General features: G+C 46.3%; 2 protein-coding genes across 4 annotated transcripts; one reads left to right on the forward strand and one right to left on the reverse strand.

Moving 5' to 3' along the window:
* Positions 1–390: 390 nt before the first annotated feature.
* On the forward strand, positions 391–11,812 carry acvr1l (activin A receptor, type 1 like). 2 transcript variants are annotated; one of them, XM_036554303.1, is made up of 11 exons: positions 391–526; positions 2,218–2,301; positions 5,520–5,599; positions 6,607–6,861; positions 7,533–7,744; positions 8,407–8,506; positions 8,750–8,896; positions 9,228–9,503; positions 9,901–10,098; positions 10,667–10,797; positions 11,653–11,812. In XM_036554303.1, the coding sequence occupies exons 2-11, from the start codon at positions 2,231–2,233 to the stop codon at positions 11,785–11,787; spliced, it is 1,605 nt and encodes a 534-aa protein (XP_036410196.1). In that variant the 5' UTR covers positions 391–526; positions 2,218–2,230; the 3' UTR covers positions 11,788–11,812. The 2 variants fall into 2 exon arrangements, with proteins under 2 accessions (XP_036410196.1, XP_036410197.1); XM_036554304.1 differs by lacking the exon at positions 2,218–2,301.
* Positions 11,813–11,834: 22 nt separating this feature from the next.
* On the reverse strand, positions 11,835–20,979 carry d2hgdh (D-2-hydroxyglutarate dehydrogenase). Of its 2 annotated transcripts, none has more exons than XM_036554301.1 (10): positions 20,901–20,979; positions 20,066–20,414; positions 19,789–19,846; positions 19,524–19,663; positions 19,003–19,196; positions 18,247–18,415; positions 17,807–17,950; positions 17,184–17,326; positions 16,797–16,962; positions 11,835–16,154 (listed from the first exon to the last, which is right to left on the reverse strand). In XM_036554301.1, the coding sequence occupies exons 2-10, from the start codon at positions 20,400–20,402 to the stop codon at positions 15,892–15,894; spliced, it is 1,614 nt and encodes a 537-aa protein (XP_036410194.1). In that variant the 5' UTR covers positions 20,403–20,414; positions 20,901–20,979; the 3' UTR covers positions 11,835–15,891. The 2 variants fall into 2 exon arrangements, with proteins under 2 accessions (XP_036410194.1, XP_036410195.1); XM_036554302.1 differs by having other exon boundaries at positions 20,066–20,162; positions 20,901–20,913.
* Between the last annotated feature and the right edge of the window lie 340 nt (positions 20,980–21,319).

Consider the following 21,319-nt stretch of genomic DNA (forward strand, 5'->3'; position numbering starts at 1 on the left):
TTGACTGCCTGGCCTCTACTCAATAAATCGCAACGCAAATAATCATTTAGCTGCGTACTAATTACGCCCGCCTTATTACAATATTGGAGTGTGGTTCAGGACCCTCTGGGTATATGCTCAAATGAGATAGATTGTGTTGTGCAATTATCTCTTCCAATTTACTGTTTCGTTCGGTTTTTACATATGACGTTAATTGATCCATCCCCCATTGCCCTTTAATTTGTTCAACTCCTGCTGGTATGTTTGCTCTTTCCTCAATATTTCATCACACGCCATGAAAACTACTGGAGGTATAGAAATGTCCCACAATGCATTCCTCTGTGAGAGGTGTCGTTTGTAATGACGTAATACAGTCGCTCCTCTTACCACAGCTCCAGTGTCTGTGGGCGAGGAGGCGGTCGTGTTGTGTGGCTGGCCAGCCAGCCAGCTAGCTATCGGAAATTTGGCTTTTTTTATTAGCTGTCCAGCTAAATGGAAATAATTCATTGAGCTCACCTTAAGAAATGTATAAACATCATTAATCCAGGTAAGATGCGATGCACGGCGTTTGAAAGCTTTGTGGAGCTGCTGTCTCAGGAGGAGCGAGGACGCAGTGCAGATTAGCTATGTAGGCTGCTAGTTAGCTAGATAATCTGACCAGCAAGTTTGGGCTCAGAGGCACCTAGCTACCTAAACAATTAGTTAGCAAATAGCTATCTGCTTAATTAGTATTAAAAGACCACACACCAGCTCTGTTGCGGTGCTTGCATGTGATGACCAACAGCAGCGATTTTCAGATAGCAAGCTAAACAACGGGGTTGGTGAGCTAACAAGCTGTATTTTACATGTAGCTAGCAGCCCTAATTGGCTACGTAGTTAGCTTGTCTAGCTATTTTATGTTGACAGTATCTGTCGGAGTTAAGTGTATAGCTTTCGTGTAGACATTTTAAACGGCTTACGAATTGCTGATCTGACAGCTGTAGCTTATTAACTGACTCGGGCCATAGCTGGCCATCTTGCTTTTGTGTTAGTAACGTTAAACCAGCTATCTTAATACTTAGCAGGGCAAGTCAAGACAGCTGTTGTGGCTGCATATCTGTTCAATGGCAAATCGCTTTCTGCTGTTGCCATGGCATTTCATGTTCATGTAACTAATCGGTTAGCAGCTAGCTAGTCGGTTAGTAAGGTTGCTAGGGCGATAAGATAAGTAAAGTTTAGGGATCCAAACTAAGCGTTGATGCGGGGAAAGCGCTTGCGCTGCGGGGCTTGCTGGCGAGCCGGATCCGACGCCGTCTTCCCCGATATCTCTAGAGCACAGACAGGCGCCAGGCAGCACCACTTTGTCTGGGTGCCATGTCGTCTGTCGCGGTTAGCGTCTGAGTGATCGGGCGGCCGAGACAATCTGAAAACAAGCACCCGAGCTGGCCTTTTCTAACTAGACACCCACCAAACACAGAGAGGCGTGGGCCACCCAAATACAATCACAAACGGGTGGGCGTCTGTGTGGTGCTCCCGCTTTTCGTGGAAGTAGCGGGTTTGTCAGAAAAAATATTCGCTGTTGCCTGGTGATCGTCCTGGGCAGATCTAAGGGAATTTTGGTCAGTGCGTAGCTAGCACTGTGTAGGCGTCTCTGCAAGCTTGCTATCTTGCCGCTTTCTCTCAATCTGCTAAGAAAACACCACCAATTACTGCATGTTTTTGTGCACCCTCTTGTGCATTTTCTTGCTCAGTGGCTAGTTTAACGTGTTGCATGAAATTAAGGGTCAGCGCACACTGATGTTGGGAATTTGTCTTGACGAGCTGCGGAATTAGGTTGGTTGAAACAAGAAGCCATCTCATGGCAAGGGCACCAGCATGTTGTGTTGCATGGTTTTAAATGATATAATAATGAGTATTGTTTTCATGAACAAGATGGGAGCATAAGATTCCTCTGAGGAGTTGTGTTGTGTGATGTAGCCAACTTCGTAGTACTTGCAAAGAGCTTTGTAACAGTGTCTGTGGTGCCTGAAACTGTAATTTGATAAGTATTTCACATATGGCTGGCCATATGTCTATATGACCATTACTACCTATTCTCTGAAAAACATGGAGTAAACCAGTCAACATAAGACTGGCCCATAACAGCACCTAGAATAGCACCTCATGTTCATCGACTCGATTAGCAAGTTCAATGGTTATGTCTAAATTGAATAGCTAACAGTTGTTTGTTGTTATTGTTGCATTTTCTCCTCTTCATAGTCCTCCGGGGACAATGCGGATGAGCTATACTGGCTATGCTTCTATCCAAAGGCAGAGCAACGAGTTTCATCATTGTTTATACAAGTAAGGCTGTGTTTGAATTCATATCTAATTCCATATCTAACACGAACAGTAACATTGTGACTTGCTGTGACATACAGCAAACCTGAGTATTTGCATCCATCTTTCCACTGAAAGGTACATTATGTATCTTGTATGTTTATGTTTTTTTTTCCTTGACGATTCTTGGGGTTTAATTCTGAATAAAAAGAAAAATATATATTTTTTAATAAAGGGAGAGATGTCTCTGTTGGTTTTGGTGTGAATGGGAGATTTGGAAGTGCCCTGAATAAATTTAGTTCAGGAAATGGGACAAGTGGTTAAAGAGGCACTTTTAGAGAGATAAAATACATGGCACAAGTATTATTGTCAGGATGTTACCTTTCTTGTCACCTTGTGTGAACTGTCCACTCAGTACTCTCTTGTTTGCCTTTTAAGCCTTCGGTCATGTAGTCTTTGTCCTTGTCACCAAGATTTTTATTCGGAAAGCCTGAGTAGTATTTGTAGTATTTCATTGTAGTAGTAGAATAATTGTCAAGCAAAGTGTAACCGATATGTTAAGTGGAGGTCATGTACTTGTGTTTTAATGGTTGAGTACAGTCCTATACTCTATTGCTCCCCTCTAAATTGACAAGTTGGTGAATATTTCAGTAGTTTTGGAAAGCATGGGCAGGTAGCAGTGATGGAAAAGTGAGGCTTCATGAAACCCATAATGAATAGAGTTAGCGTTTGCTGTCAGTCACAGATTTGTATGAACCAAACCACTGTATTGGTCCAAATAAAAGGCAGTCCTGATTAGACGACCCTTTTTCTTTTCCAAAGAAGGGAATAAAAAAGGAAGCTGCATCTTATCAAACCAATGAAAATAATAGAACTTCAGCAATCAGTGGGATTTCCTTACGCGAAGGTGTTAGCAGTCCAGGAGAGCCTATGTTTTAAAATCTAGTAGCAAGTTTTGAAATCCTGTTTGGTTGTGTTTTGCATGCAAGACATTTTAAAAAAGGAAGACAAGTGCCAAGAGTTTGCCGAAACAAATTACAGACCACACTATCATCTAACCTTGCTTTATGTGACATAATTATTTTTTAGAACCAGGATACCTCTGTGTCATTAACTACCATGTTCCTTACCTTTGCTCCTGTCTGTCTCCAGTCTGTGGTAGGCAGAGAGAGGTTTGGTCTATTACTAGACAGATTTAATAAAATGCAGTCTATAATTTGTGTGGGACTTCAATGGCTGTGGAGTAGTTTATGGAGCCTTAAAAATAATTTCTAATAGGCTTGTTTTATTGCCTTAAAAATGGAAGGGCTCTTTCCCATGGCATCCTACTTCATTAAATGTGATGCATGATACACGTGTTTATAAATTTGCAGTTGAATTATTATAGCATTGGCAATTTCAGCTTGCTCACAAAGCTAGGCCAGGTTGCATTTTTAAAAGGTGGATTTTATGGGGAAAGCCCCACCCCCTCTGCCTTATATACAGCACATTGCTCTCCAGAGAAGAACAGTATGGCTGGAATAGATTAGACAGTTGTTGACAGTATTTGAGTTCTTCACCTATTTTGAGGTTCATGAAGTCCCATTTGCCTGTGCTTGGCGGATATGTCCATTTACATTTGCATGAATGGAGGCAGGTTTTGCACCAACAAGTGTTATGTTGGTCAGTGGTTCGAAACCCTGGTCCCATGGACCCTCCTCTATGCTGGTTACCACCTAACCGAGCTCAGCTAGCTGCACCCTAAGTATCTATTGTTATCAGTTGTTACAGATATGGGTTGTTGGAGGTTTTTTTTTAGAAAAAAGATGCAAGTAGAGTTGGCAGTTACTGTAATTTCCATTAATTTGTTCCTCTTAAATAAATGAAAAACAAACAAAGGTATTTGAAGTATTCACCTTGATTGATTAAGAGTAATCGGATGTTCAACCGGGCTGACATCAATTAAATTACTAAACCTAATTGACTCCACTGCTTCATGTTTGTCTAAGGGTCAGATATCAATTAGAGTATGTTGAATTTGATATCTTTATTTTTCTAATGCACAAACGCACCTCTGGCAGCAAACCCCTTCCACAGCATTTGAGCCAATGAAATGTAAAGACGTCCAAGAGGCCAGTATGCAACTAACCGCTCAATCAAATCTAATCGAATGGGAGCTCAGCTGGAGATCCTGTGTTTGGCCTGAGGAATAGGGTTGGAAACACTGCTGTTAAAACGCTAGCCCATCGATACCAGTTTGAGATAAAGCTCAGGAACATTAGAGGGGCCCCTCGGTTTACATACAGACCAAACTCCAGCCTTTGTACATGATTTGTTGGATATTAGCATTTCAAAGAGAATTTGTCCGATCAAACGTAGGAGGCACATGCCATCGCCCTATATAGGACTAAGTGCGTGAGTAAGGCTCTCGATGAGGATGTTATCGATGGGTGGATCAGATGAGAGGGGACGCAACCCCCCTACAGCGCGCCTGTCCGGATAGTGGCATCTGGAAAAGGCCCTAATGGACGACATTTATTTTGAAGTACTCATTCTTGTCTTCTCGCGAATCTTAATGTTCTGCGCTCCAGTCCAGTCACTTTTGATGTCATGCAGTAATGGGTCTCTTTCTCCGGGGGTTGTCATGGAAATGGGCCACACACACGCATACACAGAAGCGCACACACGCCAGTGCCTACGCCCCTCGCCCTCCCCAAAAATGAATGAGGAGTGTTCAGCTGTGAAGAGCTGGATGCTGTACGCTTGCGCATAACTGGAAGGGGAATGAGGCTCATCTATTTGAAATGCATGCACAGTGTTACTGTTTGAACACTTACACTTTCCTTGCTGTATTTCTGTTGGCTGCAGGGCCTGTAATACGCAGATAATGCCAAATGTCTCAGTTCAGAATGTTTTTGTGTTTATAGTTTTAACATTATCACAGTTCATCCACCACTCATCAAGGTAACGTGTCACTGGCTATCATCTTTTAAGTGTATACATTTATTCTGTAAATAAACTAAAATGGTTTAAATAATCTCAGAACGCTCCATTTCTACGTAGACGTTTTCTGGAGAGCCGATAGTCCCCTTGCAGCGTAGAAACAAATGATGTACAGGTTGATGTTTGGTGCAGAAAGCAGGTACACTGTCATGATGACTATCCTAAAAAACACTTTCACAGGTGAACTTTAAATGAGTGCAGCTGAAATCATCTGCGTATGTTGGTTTCATGACATTAACCAGATCACTTTGTGTTACCAGTGCAGTGAACCTGATGGCTCAGTGCAGCGTCCAAGTGCTTTTGTTCCTGCTCCTGAAGACTCTGCAGACGTCAGCCGAAGGTAGACAAAGACGCCGCGCACTCCGCATTCCCCCTTAGCGTAGCCCACATTTTCCATCCGCAAAATTTTGGCTCAGACGCAGAGTCTCTGGTGCAAGTCGGTCCTGAAATCGCCTGGATAAGTTTAGAGACAGTCATCAAAATGTAGTTGAAGCCCTGTGACAAGCTGAGGCGCTTTGGTGATGGAACATTTTGTGTTGGAACAATTACACTTACACTGTTATAGGGACCGTGTAATTTATGTGGATCTTGTATTCTTATCACTACATGTAATCTTTGCTGCCATGCCGCCAGCGTTTCTTTGTCTCTGGCTCCACACTGGTAAACCACAACCTGCAGATATGCCAGTCCCACATGTTCACATAACATAGTGTTTAACCTGCCAAATTAAAAAGAGATTGGTTACAATCAAAAAATGAGCTGTCAGCAGATGAAGTGCTGTGAGACAAATTACAATATAGTACAACAATGTCTAGTATGTTATATAATAGCTATAACACACCGAGGTGGCACGTGACAGCATAAATTTAATTTCAGTGTAAATGTCACTTTGGGGGAGACCTAACGTTGTAGCGTTGCCACATTTTTACTGGTTTATCACCTGTTTATCTCGAGCTGTTGAGTACAACACTTACAGTGTTATATCGCATTATGATTTATATGTACACATACGTAATGAAATATTTAATGAATCTGGCTACAGTGGAACTTTTAGCTGCTGTAAAAAAACATCTGCTAAGTAAGTAATGGTAAAGGCTTTTTTCCCCCATATTGTACAGTGCGCTACTTTTGCATGTTGTTTTTTCCTCCTCTGTCCTGGGAAAAGCTCATTCCCTCTTGAGACTTCTGCCTTTTAGGTCAGTGCTGTTAATCACAGCAAATAACAGATCACACGCAAATTAGCATCAGGGTCACTGGGCCGAAACGGAAGCGCGGGCGACGCTGCGTGTGAATTTTGTCGCGCCTGTGTGCGCGCGCGCTCACGTGCCCGCTTCTGGTCGTCCGCAGACGGGCACATCGAGTGCCTGTGCGACGGCAACGCGTGCGCCATGAAGCCGCGCTGCGACGGCGAGCAGTGCTACTCGTCGGTGCGGCTGAGCGGCGGCGCGCCCGTCTTCACCCGCGGCTGCCTGACGGGCTCCGAGAAGAGCCGCATGACCTGCCTGACGGCGCCCTCCGCCAGCCAGGCCGTGCTCTGCTGCTCCCAGCACATGTGCAACTCCAACGCCAGCGTGGACACGCTGCTGCCCCTGCTGCTCACCGGTAGGAACTGCGGCCTGGCTGGAGGGACGGGGGGGGGGGGATCCGGGGCTGGATTGGATCAGAATCTGAACCGTTCGCGTTTCGTAACCAATGGAAGTTCCGTCTTCAGAAATGACTGTGTTAGGCTGATAAGATGCGGTGGGTCACCGAGGTGTGGTCTGAATCACAAATGCAGAAGCTTACTTGCTATGGGGGTGTGATGGCATAATTAACCAGCGCAGTACACTTCAAAAGACACCTCTGAAATACCTTTCTTCAGATCTTAATGCCCCTTAAAAAAATAATGCCCACACAAATAGATGAGATGGGTAATCATTGTACTGGATTATATAAAGAATCCCCTGGTGTCTGTGTGTAACTGTGGGGAAAATTGTTAGATTATTTAACAGATGTTAGTTCTGCTGATAGTGGGTGGGCAGAGCGTTATGCAACTACTGCGCCTTCCTGAAATGGTTGTAGCAAATTCCAACCAATCCCCAACTTTTGCAGCCTGCTTCGATTGGTTAAAATTAGCAAACAGTTAATTAAAGGGTCCAGTGAAATGTTTACCCTTAGTTGCAGGAAATGCTGCGTGACCCTAGCTGACCATTACAAAGATGAAAGCTTATCAGTGACCTTCAACAGCAGCTAGCACTGCGCCGTTAATGTGCTCGCGGATGCTTTGTTCCCAGTGCCCGCGGGGGAGCCGCTGAAGTACCGGGTGGAAACGCTGGTCCTGTTTGTGGTCAGCCCGTTCGTGGTGCTCGCCCTCCTGTCCCTCCTGGCCGTGCTGGCCTGCCGCCGGCTCCACCACGGCCGGCTGGAGAGACTCCACGAGCTGGACGCCGAGCAGGGCGCTATCGACGGCCTCATCGCCTCCAACGTGGGCGACAGCACCCTGGCGGTGAGTGGACCTTCCCTCCCACCTCAAACCTTTGGCACTCAGGCAATCTAAAATCTCACTGCAGGTGTCCCTGTTGCTAGTGTCGGAGTGTTTGTAGGGGGAAAAGGTTGTGATGTGAAGTATATCCAAGGGCAGTGCATAGTTTTTCCACAGGTATGTTGAGTTGAAATGTGTCCTTGTGTGGAAAGAACTTCAGTTTGGCACAGTAGACATATATTTGTAAATATATTATATTGACCTGCATGTAATATATTTATAATATAGGTTTGTTTTATAGTGTTATGTAATCTCTGAGAAAGTCTGTGACACTAGGATGTGGTCCTTGCTGATGGAATGGTTTACATGACTGGTTTCTCAATTCATGCAATTACTTGCTGGATTGCTAGCTAGCCATACTGGTGAAGCTGTATGCAAATTATTTGTTACCTAGCTAAAAAAAATCCAGACATGGAGCTTTGGGTGGCTTGGACAGTTTGTTCTAAGCTCAGGTTGAGCCTTACGGCCCAGGTTCGATGCCAGATGCGTCATCAGTTAACAAGAGCCAGGACCACACAATAGCAGAACAAATCGGCTCTGTTCCGCTGCAGGGGAGGGGTGGGTATTTCAACAGGGTCCCCTCGTCTCTCCGCCATGGTGCCAATGTCTTGTTGCTGTCCCTTCAGGACCTGCTGGATCACTCCTGCACCTCTGGCAGTGGCTCCGGCCTGCCCTTCCTGGTGCAGAGGACAGTGGCTCGGCAGATCAGCCTGGTGGAGTGTGTGGGTAAGCCTGGGATAAGCTATCCCGTTGAGTGTGTGTGCGTGTGGGTGTGTGCATGTGTGCACGCACGTGTATGTGCAACCGTGTGGCCCTGAAGTATCGGGTGTCTGTATGGAGAGAGTTTGCTCACCGGAGTCACATAATTCATCATTCTAATTGCGAGTGTAAATATCAGGGATGGATGAGGTGTCTGTATGTGGCGCGAGCCGGAGGTGTAATAACCGCTCCCGGGGCGGCTCTTCGCAGGAAAAGGACGGTACGGGGAGGTGTGGCGAGGACAGTGGCAGGGCGAGAACGTGGCGGTGAAGATCTTCTCCTCGAGGGACGAGAAGTCCTGGTTCCGGGAAACGGAGATCTACAACACGGTTCTGCTCAGGCACGAGAACATACTGGGTAATGGAGGACGCGTGCACTCTGCCCCTGTCTTGCCTCACACAAAGCCATTGGACGACCCCAGGGGATATCTTGCCAATCGCCAGTAATCAGAGCCGCGGGTTTCAGCTGGATAACGTCAGGGCGGTCTTATCGCCCTGTCAGACGAGCGCACGTTATCCAGTTGCGGCCACCGTGGAAAAATACACATTCGCGTGACACTAGGGTGGCCGCCTTTTTAACCGAGTGACATTAAGTTGGCCGGGCGCTTGTCCCCGAGTCATTTTACACCGGGTATCACTTTCAAAGCAGGGCCGCCTAACCGATCTCCCCTTGCTCTCCCCCGGGGCAGGGTTCATGGCGTCGGACATGACATCGCGCAACTCCAGCACCCAGCTGTGGCTCATCACCCACTACCACGAGAACGGCTCGCTGTACGACTACCTGCAGCGCGTCGCCGTGGAGACGGCCGACGGGCTGCACATGGCCGCCTCCGTCGCCAGCGGCCTGGTGCACCTGCACACGGAGATCTTCGGCACGGAGGGCAAGCCGGCCATCGCTCACCGCGACCTCAAGAGCAAGAACATCCTGGTGAAGAAGGACCTCCGCTGCTGCATCGCCGACCTGGGTGAGCGCAGCGCCCTCTGCTGTCCCGGCCCTGTCGCTGCATTGCTTTAAGAGGCGATTGGTCTCGCTTCACCTTAGCAGCTTGCCAGCCTCCTGTTTTTTTTAGCTTCTGTCTCCTTTACACATTCAAGACAATGCGACACTAACAAAATGGTTTCTTAGTCCATTTTAAATTGCCACCTTTCATGTAGCCTTGATGTGTTTATTCTTTACTGTAATTGAGTGGGCGAGTAGTTTAGTTTGATGCTTTATTTTTCATTTTTTCAGCTTTATGAATCTGTTTATTTCCTGCCATGTAAATGGCAAAGAGACCACTGTACTGCAGATATGAGTGCAAGTCAACGACCACTCCCCTTGGCTGGCACAGATTGACTCTCAAACTCTCCACCGCTCCCCAGGTCTGGCGGTCACACACTCGCAGTCTGACAATCAGCTGGACGTTGGCAACAACCCGAAGGTGGGCACCAAGCGCTACATGGCCCCCGAGGTGCTGGACGAGACCATCCAGACGGACTGCTTCGACGCCTACAAGCGTGTGGACATGTGGGCGTTTGGGCTGGTGCTGTGGGAGATAGCCCGCCGGACGTACAGCAACGGTCAGCACGCCGGGCGCTCTCAAGGGCTTTTTAAATATTTAATAACGATTAATAATGATGCGGTCAAAATACAGTTTAATTGTATCTTGTTTGACATTATAGTGAAGTGTCTTTTAACATCATTGCATAGCCTGTCACCCTGATTCAAACTTAATGGGGATAATGCGTGAGGAGGGCAGATTTGTTATGTGTTTCATAGGTAGGTTCAGTATTATATTACATTACATTATATTCATTTAGCAGATGCTCTTATCTCGCACAGATGCTCTTATCTAGCGCAACTCCCAGCACAATAGAACAGAAGTGTATTCATTCATGCTGAATGAGCAGCAGTGTCAGACCAGGCTAACAACACTCCCAGACCAGCGAGTCTGAGCATAACACCATTCCACTCCTACTACAGGTTAACCTTAACTAGACAGCCTATGAAAAGGGAAGCCCAGTGCACACACCACCATACATCACAGTCACTAGATCACAGGATCCAAAAGGCGTCGCGATACTACACACAAAATAAACAGCAAGTAATACAAGCGTAACAGCAACCGCTCACAAGTGTTTCTCTCAGGCATCGTTGAGGAGTACAAGCCGCCGTTTTACGACCTCGTGCCGAACGACCCCAGCTTCGACGACATGCGCAAAGTGGTCTGCGTGGAGCAGCAGAGGCCCTTCGTCCCCAACCGATGGTTTTCTGACCCGGTGAGTGCAGACGGGCCACCGCCCTGCAAGGCGAGAGGCTCTGCCCATCGCTGAATTATAAAAAGTACGCGAAGCAGCTGTCTGTTTTTACGCACCAAAGGTTTGGAACGAGTTCCCATTACAAATAAGACAAGCGACGTCTGTTGATAGTTTTAAGAAACGGCTCAAAGCCCATTTTTATTATCTTGCTTTCAATTAATTCTACTTTGATTATTTTACACCGTTTTCATTATTTCATGTTTCTTTTATATTTCTTGTACTTGTTTTATATTTCTTGTACTTGTTTTATGCTCTTTACATCTTAGGATTGTTTTTATCATTATCAATTTATTTTATTACTCTTATTGTCTTATTTATTGTTTATGATTTTATAAGCACTTTGAGCTGCATTCCATGATATGAAAGGTGCTATGTAAATAAAGTTTATTATTATTATTATTCACCAAGTCACGCTGTGCCGTAAGGCTCAGGCCTTCTCTCACAAAAGCAGTGAGAAGAACAGCAGGGAGGAAGCATCGAAAATTCCCTAGTGGAAAATGAGACGTTCTAGTGTTAGTGAACAGTGACAATAGTGAATCTGATCTCTCAGTTAACCATCTCTGGTGGCTGGCCAAGAGATGTTTGGCGTCAGTGTTAGAAAGGCTCAGAAGTGAGCCCTTAGTCTACACTACTTGTATGATACAGTCTGTATGTAAGTGTGCTCTGTTAAAGCAGGTTTCAGAGTAGCTTGTGAAATAGAATTAGTACCACTATAACGAGCAGATGTGACCAGCTGGAAGTCAGTAACTGTTGTAGTAACAGCAACAGGTGTCTTTGGGCGGACGGTGATCAGTCTGTGATGTGATTGGTCCACAGACCCTGTCGGCACTGGTGAAGCTGATGAAGGAGTGCTGGTACCAGAACCCCTCGGCCCGACTCACCGCCCTGCGAATCAAAAAGACTCTGGACAAAATCCAAAGCTCCCTGGAGAAGGGAAAAGCAGACTGCTGAAGGGAGGCGGGGTCTGCCCCATCGAGGCGGGGTTTTCGGGGGGGGGTGGGTGGGTTCCTACTGCTCCCACAAACTGGCACGCATACAAAACACTAAGCGCTTTTGAAGAAGAAAAACAACAAAAAAGGGCAATTTCCTTCCTTCTCGTCATAGTCGGGGCTTTTTTGTTTGTTTTTCATGTTTCTTTTTTGCAGTTTTTTTTTTTTGCCGGTCACATAACCTCGGGTTTGTTCCTTTACAACGTGGTGCATGTGCATTTAATCAACAGAGCGAGTTTTCCCTCCATAGCGCGAGGGAGGACAGCTGTAGATGTTTGTGTTGAAGTACTCTGCAGCTCAGCTTCCCCCCCCCCCCATAGACCACAGAAAAAAGGGGGCGACTCTGCCTGCTACATTAACTGCTTCCCTGTCCCAGATTGTGGGGGCCTGGACATAGTCATTTCTCACGGTGCAATATCCCCAGCCTCTGTAATGATTCAGGCTCGCGCAGGGCTTCCTGACTGATGGGGCGGGGCAGGTGAGGTGAGAGCCATTACTACTGGGCTTCAAAAGCAGGGTGCCTTTCAGCATCGCCTCCTTTTCCCATCGTTAGAGTTTACCGAGACGCTTCGTCATCCGATTTCCACACTGCCGAAAGAGCATCGTTTTGGAGCAGAGCTACAGCCAGCTGACATTTGTGCTGTGAAACGTTACAGTCCTGCCTACCTGCACAAACGAAACGAAACAAACAAAAAAAAAAAAGTGCCATAGGTCTCGATCACGTCTTCTCACTCTGTACGAGCGTATATCCCCACTGTCCATCACTGTGTTTCTTAAAGCTGTGTATGCAACTAGAAGCATGAGGCCATCTCGTCCCGAGCGTCTCCCCCCCCTCCCGAACAGGGGCAAACCCTGCTCACCCCAGTCTATGCTTCTTAGTAGGAGTGGCCGCTTATTGCTACAGCCGACCGCCGGGTGGCGCCGTCAGAGACGGCCGCTGAGCCTCTCAGTTTTCGGGGCGGACATTTTGTGCCATGCAGAAGCGGGGACCTGGGCGTGGCCCAGTCTCCCGGCGGTCTCCTCGCTTCCATCTGTAGTGACGCGCGGAGCCTTTTGCGGTTCCGCTCCCAGCTCCCCGCGGCCATTCTCAGACGCGGTTTCCGCTCACCTGCTTTTAGGGGCAGGGCGAGGGAGGCGGTGCAGCTCTCTCGCAGCCTAAGTGTGTCGACTGACACTCGCAGCGTTTCTTCCTGAAAATGACAAATCGTGTGCTTCATATTTAAAATGTGAACCTGTCGGTTTCTTTAAATGCAGTCATGCTCTCTGTGGATTCACAGAATTTATCTGGTGTGAGTTGGCCATTTCAGTACATATGTAATGGCTGTTTTCTTTGTTTTTTGCTTTTTTAAAATCGTGTGAGTTATGCCATCAGAAACTGAGATACAAACTTACAGAGCCAAGACAAGCAAGAACTAAAACCATGCAGGTTTCAGCATTACAGTTTTTAGTTGGTTTAGTCTGCTGTCATTATCACAGGTGGCTAGTTATTGCTCAAAATCTGAGGTGATACTGGTCAGAGGACTCATGATCTGCCTCATTCCTTTTTTTTAAACACAAAAACACACATTTGCTGATGTGCTTGCTGAATGGTGAACAGTTGTGCAAACTGAAAAGCTCCATTTGCTCTGAACAGTTACGTGCCCAATGGAGCAAATCAGTGATTGGTTTTACTTGCCCTCAGAAAACTGGCTACCATTAGAACTATGTTGAACCCTGCTATGGTGACAATAGCTTTGCATCATCAAGGCCATGGGATTCTTTTGTACATCCTCGGGGAAGGATCAGGAATCATACCAACAAAATGAATCACATTTTTCTTACAAAGAAATTTTCAGACCGAACATCATCACAGATACGCAAGATGCTAAAAGGCTGTAGGAAAAGGCGGTTCTAAGCTTGGCATAGTGAACTCTAAACTGTGAATGCATTAGAATTTTAGTTACTCTGAAAAAACACTGAAGGATACAAACACTAAAGACATTTTTTTATAATAGAATTGTCATGTCAAGGACTCCAGAGTTACAATAGAGGTCATTCATAATGCTAAATAGCTAATATTTAATAAATTGTGTGTAACTGAGTACTCCCTATATACTGCAGAAAGCCTACCACTTATGTGAACAAAAAGCTGTTTTGCTTAATGTTTTTTTTAAATTATTTATGCTTGCACAGTAACTACATGTCCTCCGTGGACATTGATTCCTACAGGTGAGGTGCCCACCACCCTTGCCGATCGGACATTTGCTCTACTTCCAAGAGCAGTTACATTTGGTTTCATTTTCTGACATTTTCTGAAACTACTCACTTCCCTTAGGACTGCATACTTGCACACAGTGGTAATGTAACAGTCTGCTCTGCTGCTGCAAGCCTGCTACCAACCACTTAAATAATCCAATCAGTAAGGGAACTGAGGCGCTCACCCTGTGGGAATACAAAATCTGGCACTTCCTACTCCACAGCAGGGATTGTAAAGGGATGTATGGGACAGTTTACAATATGTCCCTCCCTGCAAAGGCCTAAACCCTCCCGGAAAGAGGATGATGTGGAGTGATGTCATAGGCAGTTCCGGTGGTTTGTGGGGTCGTTCAGGTTTGGGTTCACAGTTAACTGTCCCGTGTCCCCCTCTGTGGAATCCCTGATCCACAAGTGGTACCTGTGACTCTCAAGCTCCTCTGTCCTGGTGAGTAACAGACAGCCAATCAAATGTTGACAGCCCATGTGTAGGATTCTGGGGATCTGATTCTCTGTAATCCTAGTTTGCACCACAAGGGGCATTGTTTGGAGAAATGACCTTTTTATTCCTAGGAAAGGAGCTGTATACCTTTCAGATCTTGAACAGTAATTGCCTACAAAAAATGACTTTTGCTGTGTCTTGAGGATGCTGACATACTTGACTGTAGCATATACAGTAGAGAATGCAACACTTACCAACCATGATAGCTAATGGCACATTAAATGTCAACTACGGTTGGTTTGAAAAGAGCATACGTTTTAAGGAGAGCGAAAAACAGTGTTCTTTGCAGTTTTATTAAACTAGCCCAGGTGCACTGAAAAGCCCACCAATGCAAAGTCCAGTATGTCCAACATGAATTTCTGTGTGTTCCTCTGAAAACATAACACAAGTAATTGCGAAAATAATACTTCTACAGCGGCCGAAACAGCACTGTAAGAATATAGTTGTCCATTTTAAAGAGGCACATCTGTTTAAGTACTCTGTTGCTTACTGTTTTTTTACATGCAATAAAGACATGTTCACAGCATCTTTACCGACAGAAAACGGTATCATTTCTTTGCAAAGGTCACATGTAAAGATACTAGGAGGGTTTCGAGGGTTTCGGTCTGCGTTCTGTAGATTGTCGACAGCAGCGTTGGAGACGTCCCACAGAGCGGGCACTTCATGTTCTCACAGTGTTCCTGTGGCAGCGAATGAGTGGAACAGTGTGACAGGAACAGCGTACGGACACTCAGCTGGACACTGCCATCTGTTCCGATGCCTCAGGTGTCCAGAGCTAGTGTGAACACTGTATTGTTACTTCTTTTGCTCAGCAAAGCCCTGTCTATTTTACAGTGCTTATAGTTACATTGTTGAATTATGCTGTAACCGTACGTTATTGAATATACGGTTACTGTATTGAATTTAATCATCTTAATTGTAATTGGAGTAAATGGCAAACGAATATCCCCAAGAACAACTGATTCAGGGATTTGCCTTTATAAACCCCCCAAAAGCTTGTGCAATCAATGCCTTACTAATCTGAACTAATTGGAGTGCTTTGCTATGGACAGCTAAGTCTTTCAGCGGCTGATACAAGTCACTGCTTCACAGCACATGGTAGCACCACCCACCACAGGGGTTTGTAAAGCCTCACTTCATCACTGGCTACACAGGGTCCTTCAGGAAGTTCACCTGTCTTGCAAGGTGTTTTTATGTGCAAATGCCTCCCTTCTGGGATTCAAAACTACGACCTTCCATCCCAAAAGTCCCCCGCCGTGGCCGATGCAGTGCATGCCGCGAAAACCAGTCTGTGAATATTGGTTGCAGGACACAGCTGGGCCTGCCCCCTCCTCAGTGAAGGCTGTCCGGGAGCGTCTTGTAGGGGTTGAGGATGCCGCGGGGGTCCAGCATGCTCTTGATGTCGCCCATGAGGGCCACGGCCTCCGGGGCTTTGCTGAAGTGGATGTAGTTCTTCTTCTTCAGGCCCAGCCCGTGCTCGGCGCTGATGCTGCCCCGGCACGCCGCCGTCCACTCGTACACGTACGGCTCGATGGCCGCCAGCAGGGCGGGGTCTTTGGCAGGGGAGGTGATGTTCAGGTGCAGGTTCCCGTCACCTGGGAACGGAAGTGTACCAGTCATGGAGGTCTGCTGCTGCTGTTATAGACATGGTGCCAAGGTATGGCACTCTCAATACGGTTTGCTGGAGTGAAGTTTAATTTAGGAGTCTAGTCGAAGGAGAAAGGAATATTAGGGCTGCACATAATCTCTAATATGCACCTTCGAACTTAGGGCTAAGGTTTGAAACCGGCCGTGTCATCAGCCAACAATGACCAGGAGCCAATGTGTTCTGCCATATGGGCTCCCAGTCATTGCCGGCAAATAACACAGCCAACAATGATTTAGGGGGGCACGAGTGCCAGGGACTCCTCGTCACTCTGGCAATCACATAGGTGTCTACAAGTTACACTCTCCTGTGAACTACAGTCTCCTACTGGTGTTTGCATCCTGGTGCACTGTGGGACTTGTAGTGTGATAAATAGTCACTGTAAGCACGCGTGTGCATCAGAGGATTGCATGTGCTTTGTCCTGTTCTCTCTCTGTAGATTTGAGGGTTATCGTGATAGTGATGAGCTGCAATGCATAACTGCTGACTAATAAGTTGGGTGAAACAAAGAGAGAAAAATGCAAAATATAAATAACAAATATATAAATAAGTCTCCCGCTATATGTCCTGACCACAAACAGCACTGTCTTACCTACGTGTCCGTAGCCCACCACGTTTTTGGCCCTGTCTCCAAGGTGCTCGCGCATATCGGTCACCAGCTGGTAGATCTTCTCCACAGGCAGGGAGATGTCATACTTGTAGGTGTAGCCGTCGTGTGTCAGGGCCTCCGTGACGCGCTCTCTCAATGCCCACAGCGCCTGCATAAGAACAAGAAACCACATCCAAGCCTGGACCTGCTCTCCTACTTTTCCAGGTTTTTCCATGTTCCTTATCTTTGGACACTGAAGAAACTCTTCTTTTTATTATGATTTTTTTCTCCTTTACACAGCCTGTTTTTGGGAGTGCCACTTAGATTAACATAAAACATTGTGTTATAATCTACACATGTACATGAGGTACACTGTACAGTGACAGGAACCTTAATCTTTGCTTCTTCAGTTGCAACTGTCCCATCAGTCACTAGTGATGACTCCATGACCTCCTCCAGGAAGCTGTGGAGCTTCTCCTCGTCATGGGCAGCATTGGAACCTGCTGTCTCTATGACGATGTAGAATGGACTCTCTGCAAGAGGAAGTGGCACGGCATTCAGGAAATGAGGGAATTTCGCCACATAACTGTCAGCAGACCTTATCCAGCTAAATAATTCCCTCTCTCTCTCCACCTCAGCTGTTGTGTAGTCAGGTGCTACTTGGCTGCAACACATTAGTGGTAGTTGAGGGTTTCTTTCACTGTAAAGTACTTTTAGAACCTTGAATGCAAAAATCTATACTTTCATACAGATTTACCCCACTAGAACAACAGCAAGGCTTCATTTGATTTAAACAGACACTATATGCAATGAGTCCAGTAGATGGAAATGTTAAGAACTCTAAATAAGCACTTTTAATATGGTCCATAAGTGTCGCCTGGACACTCAATTACAGTATCTCTATCCAAACTACTGTAATTAAAATATGTGTGGTGTCCACTGCAAGTTCTGCATGTTAGCACCTTAGAGATCACCTGTCTGAAAGTGGGAATCTCATTTCTGATTCTGTTTACCTGTTATGGGATTGACCAGTTTGAGGTGCTTCTCCAGAAGCCTCATACAGGCACTGTCTAAGAACTCGAAAGCCGAGAGGATTTCTCCCAGCATGCCCCTGCAGCGCTGAAACGTCTCCAGCAGCTGCTGGAAAGTAGAGCACCCTGAAGGAAAGAGGGAAATACTACTCATGTACCAGTTTCATGGCCAAAGGCTGCTGACTACCAGCAAATCACACTGTCTCCCTGAAAAGGAGGAAGTCACTCATGGGCAGTAAATTATCAGATTATACAATAAAGGGCAAAAAAAAGCAAAATGACTGATCCTTGGGAATATTGCAGATGACATTTGTAGGCAAAATGAATGACATCATCCACCTTAGGGGCATAAAATAAAGAGATGCCCACTGGGCACTTGTGACGTGATGCCTGCGATACTGGACTGGAAGAATGTTGCCTACCCAGAAAAGCCACGTTGACTGCCCTCGGTTTGCGGGGGCACAGAATAGACACTGCCGTGATGACCCCCAGCGTCCCCTCAGAGCCAATGAACAGCTGCTTCAGGTCGTAGCCTGTATTATCCTTCCTGAGAGTCGCCAGGCAGTTTAAAATCTTCCCATCAGCCAGCACCTGCAAATGTCAGCATTGGTAGAGGTATGACAAATTCTTAAAAACCCTTCCATTAAAGAAATACGAATGAACTGTTTTTTTTATTACTTCAAAGTTAAAAACAGCTGTGTAGACAATAACAATTGTAATGAATCTGAGGCCAACTCATGGAAAAGCTCTGCACTCAGAATTTTTTCCTCACAATAAGGAGGCTGCTGTTGGCAATATTAATATTCCTGTAGAAACACAACAGGTGTATAAGGACTGCCGACAGAACCACACTCACTGAAGGCGGCAAGTGCGCACATACATTTGAATCACTTAGCCCCAGGGACGACAGGTAAGTGCAGCTAGTCTTCATGAATCAGTCCTTAACTGAAGTGCCAGGCGGCAAATGTACAAAGTGGTTCTGTCACGATGCTTGTCCAGTTAAACAACTGTCAATGCATCAACAACCAGATAAATGCATGTTAATCTCTGGCACATTTCAGGGCTTTCCGCTCTTGGAAAAACTGCAATGCTCTGAAATTCACAGCGGCTTGTGCTGCTACACGTCTCTCGCCGGCTGCGGCAGCCTGGTTGTCCCCCGCTGGCCTGTTGTCACTTACCACCTCCAGCCCAAGCACGGTGCCGCGCAGGGACCCGTACCGCAGCAGCCTCAGGCCGCCCGCGTTGGTGGCCACGTTGCCCCCGATGTGGCAGCTGCCCTTGGCCCCCAGGTCCAGGGGCATGATGTAGTCGCGCTCCTCCAGGTAGCTGGAGAGGTTCTCCAGCACGCAGCCCGCCTGACATGTGAGGATTCCTGGAAAGCGGCACGTAACACTTCACTATACACGCTGGATCAAGCTGCTTCATCACATTGGCCTTTTCATTACAATATTTAGTGGCTCAGACAGACTTGTCCCGGGAGGGCTTATGTACAGTAGCGTATAGTTTATGTATTACCATAGATAACACATTACCATAGATATACACTAAAGGAAATCAGGGGCAAGTAGTAGGGATTACATGAACAGTGTACATTCAGTCATTACAGATCCTGAGCCAAAAGTGCACCTCCACACCAATGCCCAAGCCATCCAACACAGACCACAGAGTGTAAATATCCGCAAAAGAACAGGGAACTGACCAGACACGTGGTCGAAGCTCAGGACCCGGTTCATGAGGGCTGTGGAGAGGATGATCTCGTCGAAAACGGGCACGCTGCCACCCACCAGCCCCGTGTTCCCGCCCTGGGGGTTCACTGCCAGCCGCCGCTCATTGCAGTACCTTCAGGAACAACAGCAGGAGGAGATGAGGACCCTTTGAAAGGCTGGCCTGGAGATGGCTGGCCCATTTACCGGAGTGTGGTCGCTGTCTTTATGCTTAAGGGTAAATTGAAGCAAGAAATGTACCTGAGAATCTGGGAGACCTCCTCCGTGCTCTCTGGTCTCAGCAACACCTCACTGGACCCTGGGAAATGGCAGGTTCAAACACCATGGATGAGTTAAAGTCCATGGTGAGAGGAAATTGCAGTTGGATCAGTCTAATAATGAGTGTTTACTATTCCAGGTGATAAATAAGATCAGCATATCAACGCTGTCCTTTGCTTTCATATGATGCCCGTGAATAGGTCTCTTTCTGCTTCAGATCGTTCAGAGTTTACGAATACTCTTCAGGCTGACAGCTCACCTCGCACTGACTTCAGCCAGTCCACATTGCTGGACTCCAGCAAATCCGGGTCTGTGATGGTCCTGCCCGGTAACAGCCGGTTGAAGAAGTCCAGGTCCTGCTGGGAGACGGTGGAGAAGGGAAGCCTGCGTGACGCCGCGCCACCGGCCGGATCGGCCTCATCTCTTTTACCGTGGACACGCCGAATCTGTTTGTGCGCCACGAGGCCCGGCAAGGCGCTCGACGTCAGTGAGCACCCGACTCCACAGACAGCTGGAGGCGAAGCTCGGTGTGACCGCAGCCACCTGACTGTTGCTTTCAGACCCTGTCTGCTAAGTCTGGGAAAGACTGCTGCCATGGTGGGAAACAACTGCAAATGGCCAAACACAAAAGAGGACAAAATAAATGATACAACATTAGCATCACAAAGTCATCTCTTCCAGTTTTTACATACACTAGAACATGGTTCTAGTGCTAAATACAGCCACTTCCATTTTGTGTTTTGTAGGATGACAGTAGCTCCATGAGCTACTCTCCATGAGTTTCTGCCAATTAATACTAAAGTAACTAGGCTTATTTAATTTGCTACTCGAATTAAAAAAAATGCATGTCTTGGCAGCTGTCTAACCCGTCTATCAAATTATTCACTATGACTGTTTGTAATAGTCTAGCTTGCTTCTCTGACTTCATCGCTTTTCACACCTGGTTATTTTATGCCACGGACGACCCTTAAACCAGGGCAAAGACCAAAAGTATAACACTTTAAAACGTCTTATGTTGCAAAATAGAGTGTTAACGTCCAGGTGCTGATTTTTAGCTCCACTGCATGGCAGACAAACCTTTGGCTACTGCTTACCTTTGCACTCTTGTCAGTGTTGATTCACAGTTATGGACACTTAGGACAAGTGTTCAGACTAGAAGCTGTTGTTGTGCTGAAGCAAAATGAGAAAAGGTGGTATTATTTGCTGCTGGGGAAACTGTCAACCGATTAGGTTAAAAGTTTACCCACTGTTTTTTGCTCGCTGTTTTGAGCTGCAAGAAACAGTATAGCTAGCTAGCTACTTTGCAGAGTGATAACGGCTAGCTAGTTAGCTGTCTAGCATCCCCGCGATTCATGTGAATTAAAAAAAATATTTTACTAAGCGAACAAGGCAACTACATTCAAAAGTGAAAAGATGTTACAACTGACATTATAATGTTAACACGTTATACAGACTTACTTGAAACCTGCATCACATTACTACGCTGTGCATAACGTTGGCTAGCTAACCCGAA

The sequence above is a fragment of the Megalops cyprinoides genome, chromosome 20 (assembly GCF_013368585.1).
Source record: "Megalops cyprinoides isolate fMegCyp1 chromosome 20, fMegCyp1.pri, whole genome shotgun sequence".
NCBI lineage: Eukaryota > Metazoa > Chordata > Actinopteri > Elopiformes > Megalopidae > Megalops > Megalops cyprinoides.

Excerpts from the sequence above, each read along its gene's own strand:
- acvr1l (XM_036554303.1), top strand. The coding sequence starts at position 2,231 with ATGCGGATGAGCTATACTGGCTATGCTTCTATCCAAAGGCAGAGCAAC. Across the intron at positions 2,302-5,519 it reads TTTCATCATTGTTTATACAA|TGCAGTGAACCTGATGGCTC; the intron begins GTAAGGCTGTGT and ends TTGTGTTACCAG. Across the intron at positions 5,600-6,606 it reads TCTGCAGACGTCAGCCGAAG|ACGGGCACATCGAGTGCCTG; the intron begins GTAGACAAAGAC and ends GGTCGTCCGCAG.
- d2hgdh (XM_036554301.1), bottom strand. The coding sequence starts at position 20,402 with ATGGCAGCAGTCTTTCCCAGACTTAGCAGACAGGGTCTGAAAGCAACA. Across the intron at positions 19,847-20,065 it reads CTGGCTGAAGTCAGTGCGAG|GGTCCAGTGAGGTGTTGCTG; the intron begins GTGAGCTGTCAG and ends GCCATTTCCCAG. Across the intron at positions 18,416-19,002 it reads CCGTGCTTGGGCTGGAGGTG|GTGCTGGCTGATGGGAAGAT; the intron begins GTAAGTGACAAC and ends TGACATTTGCAG.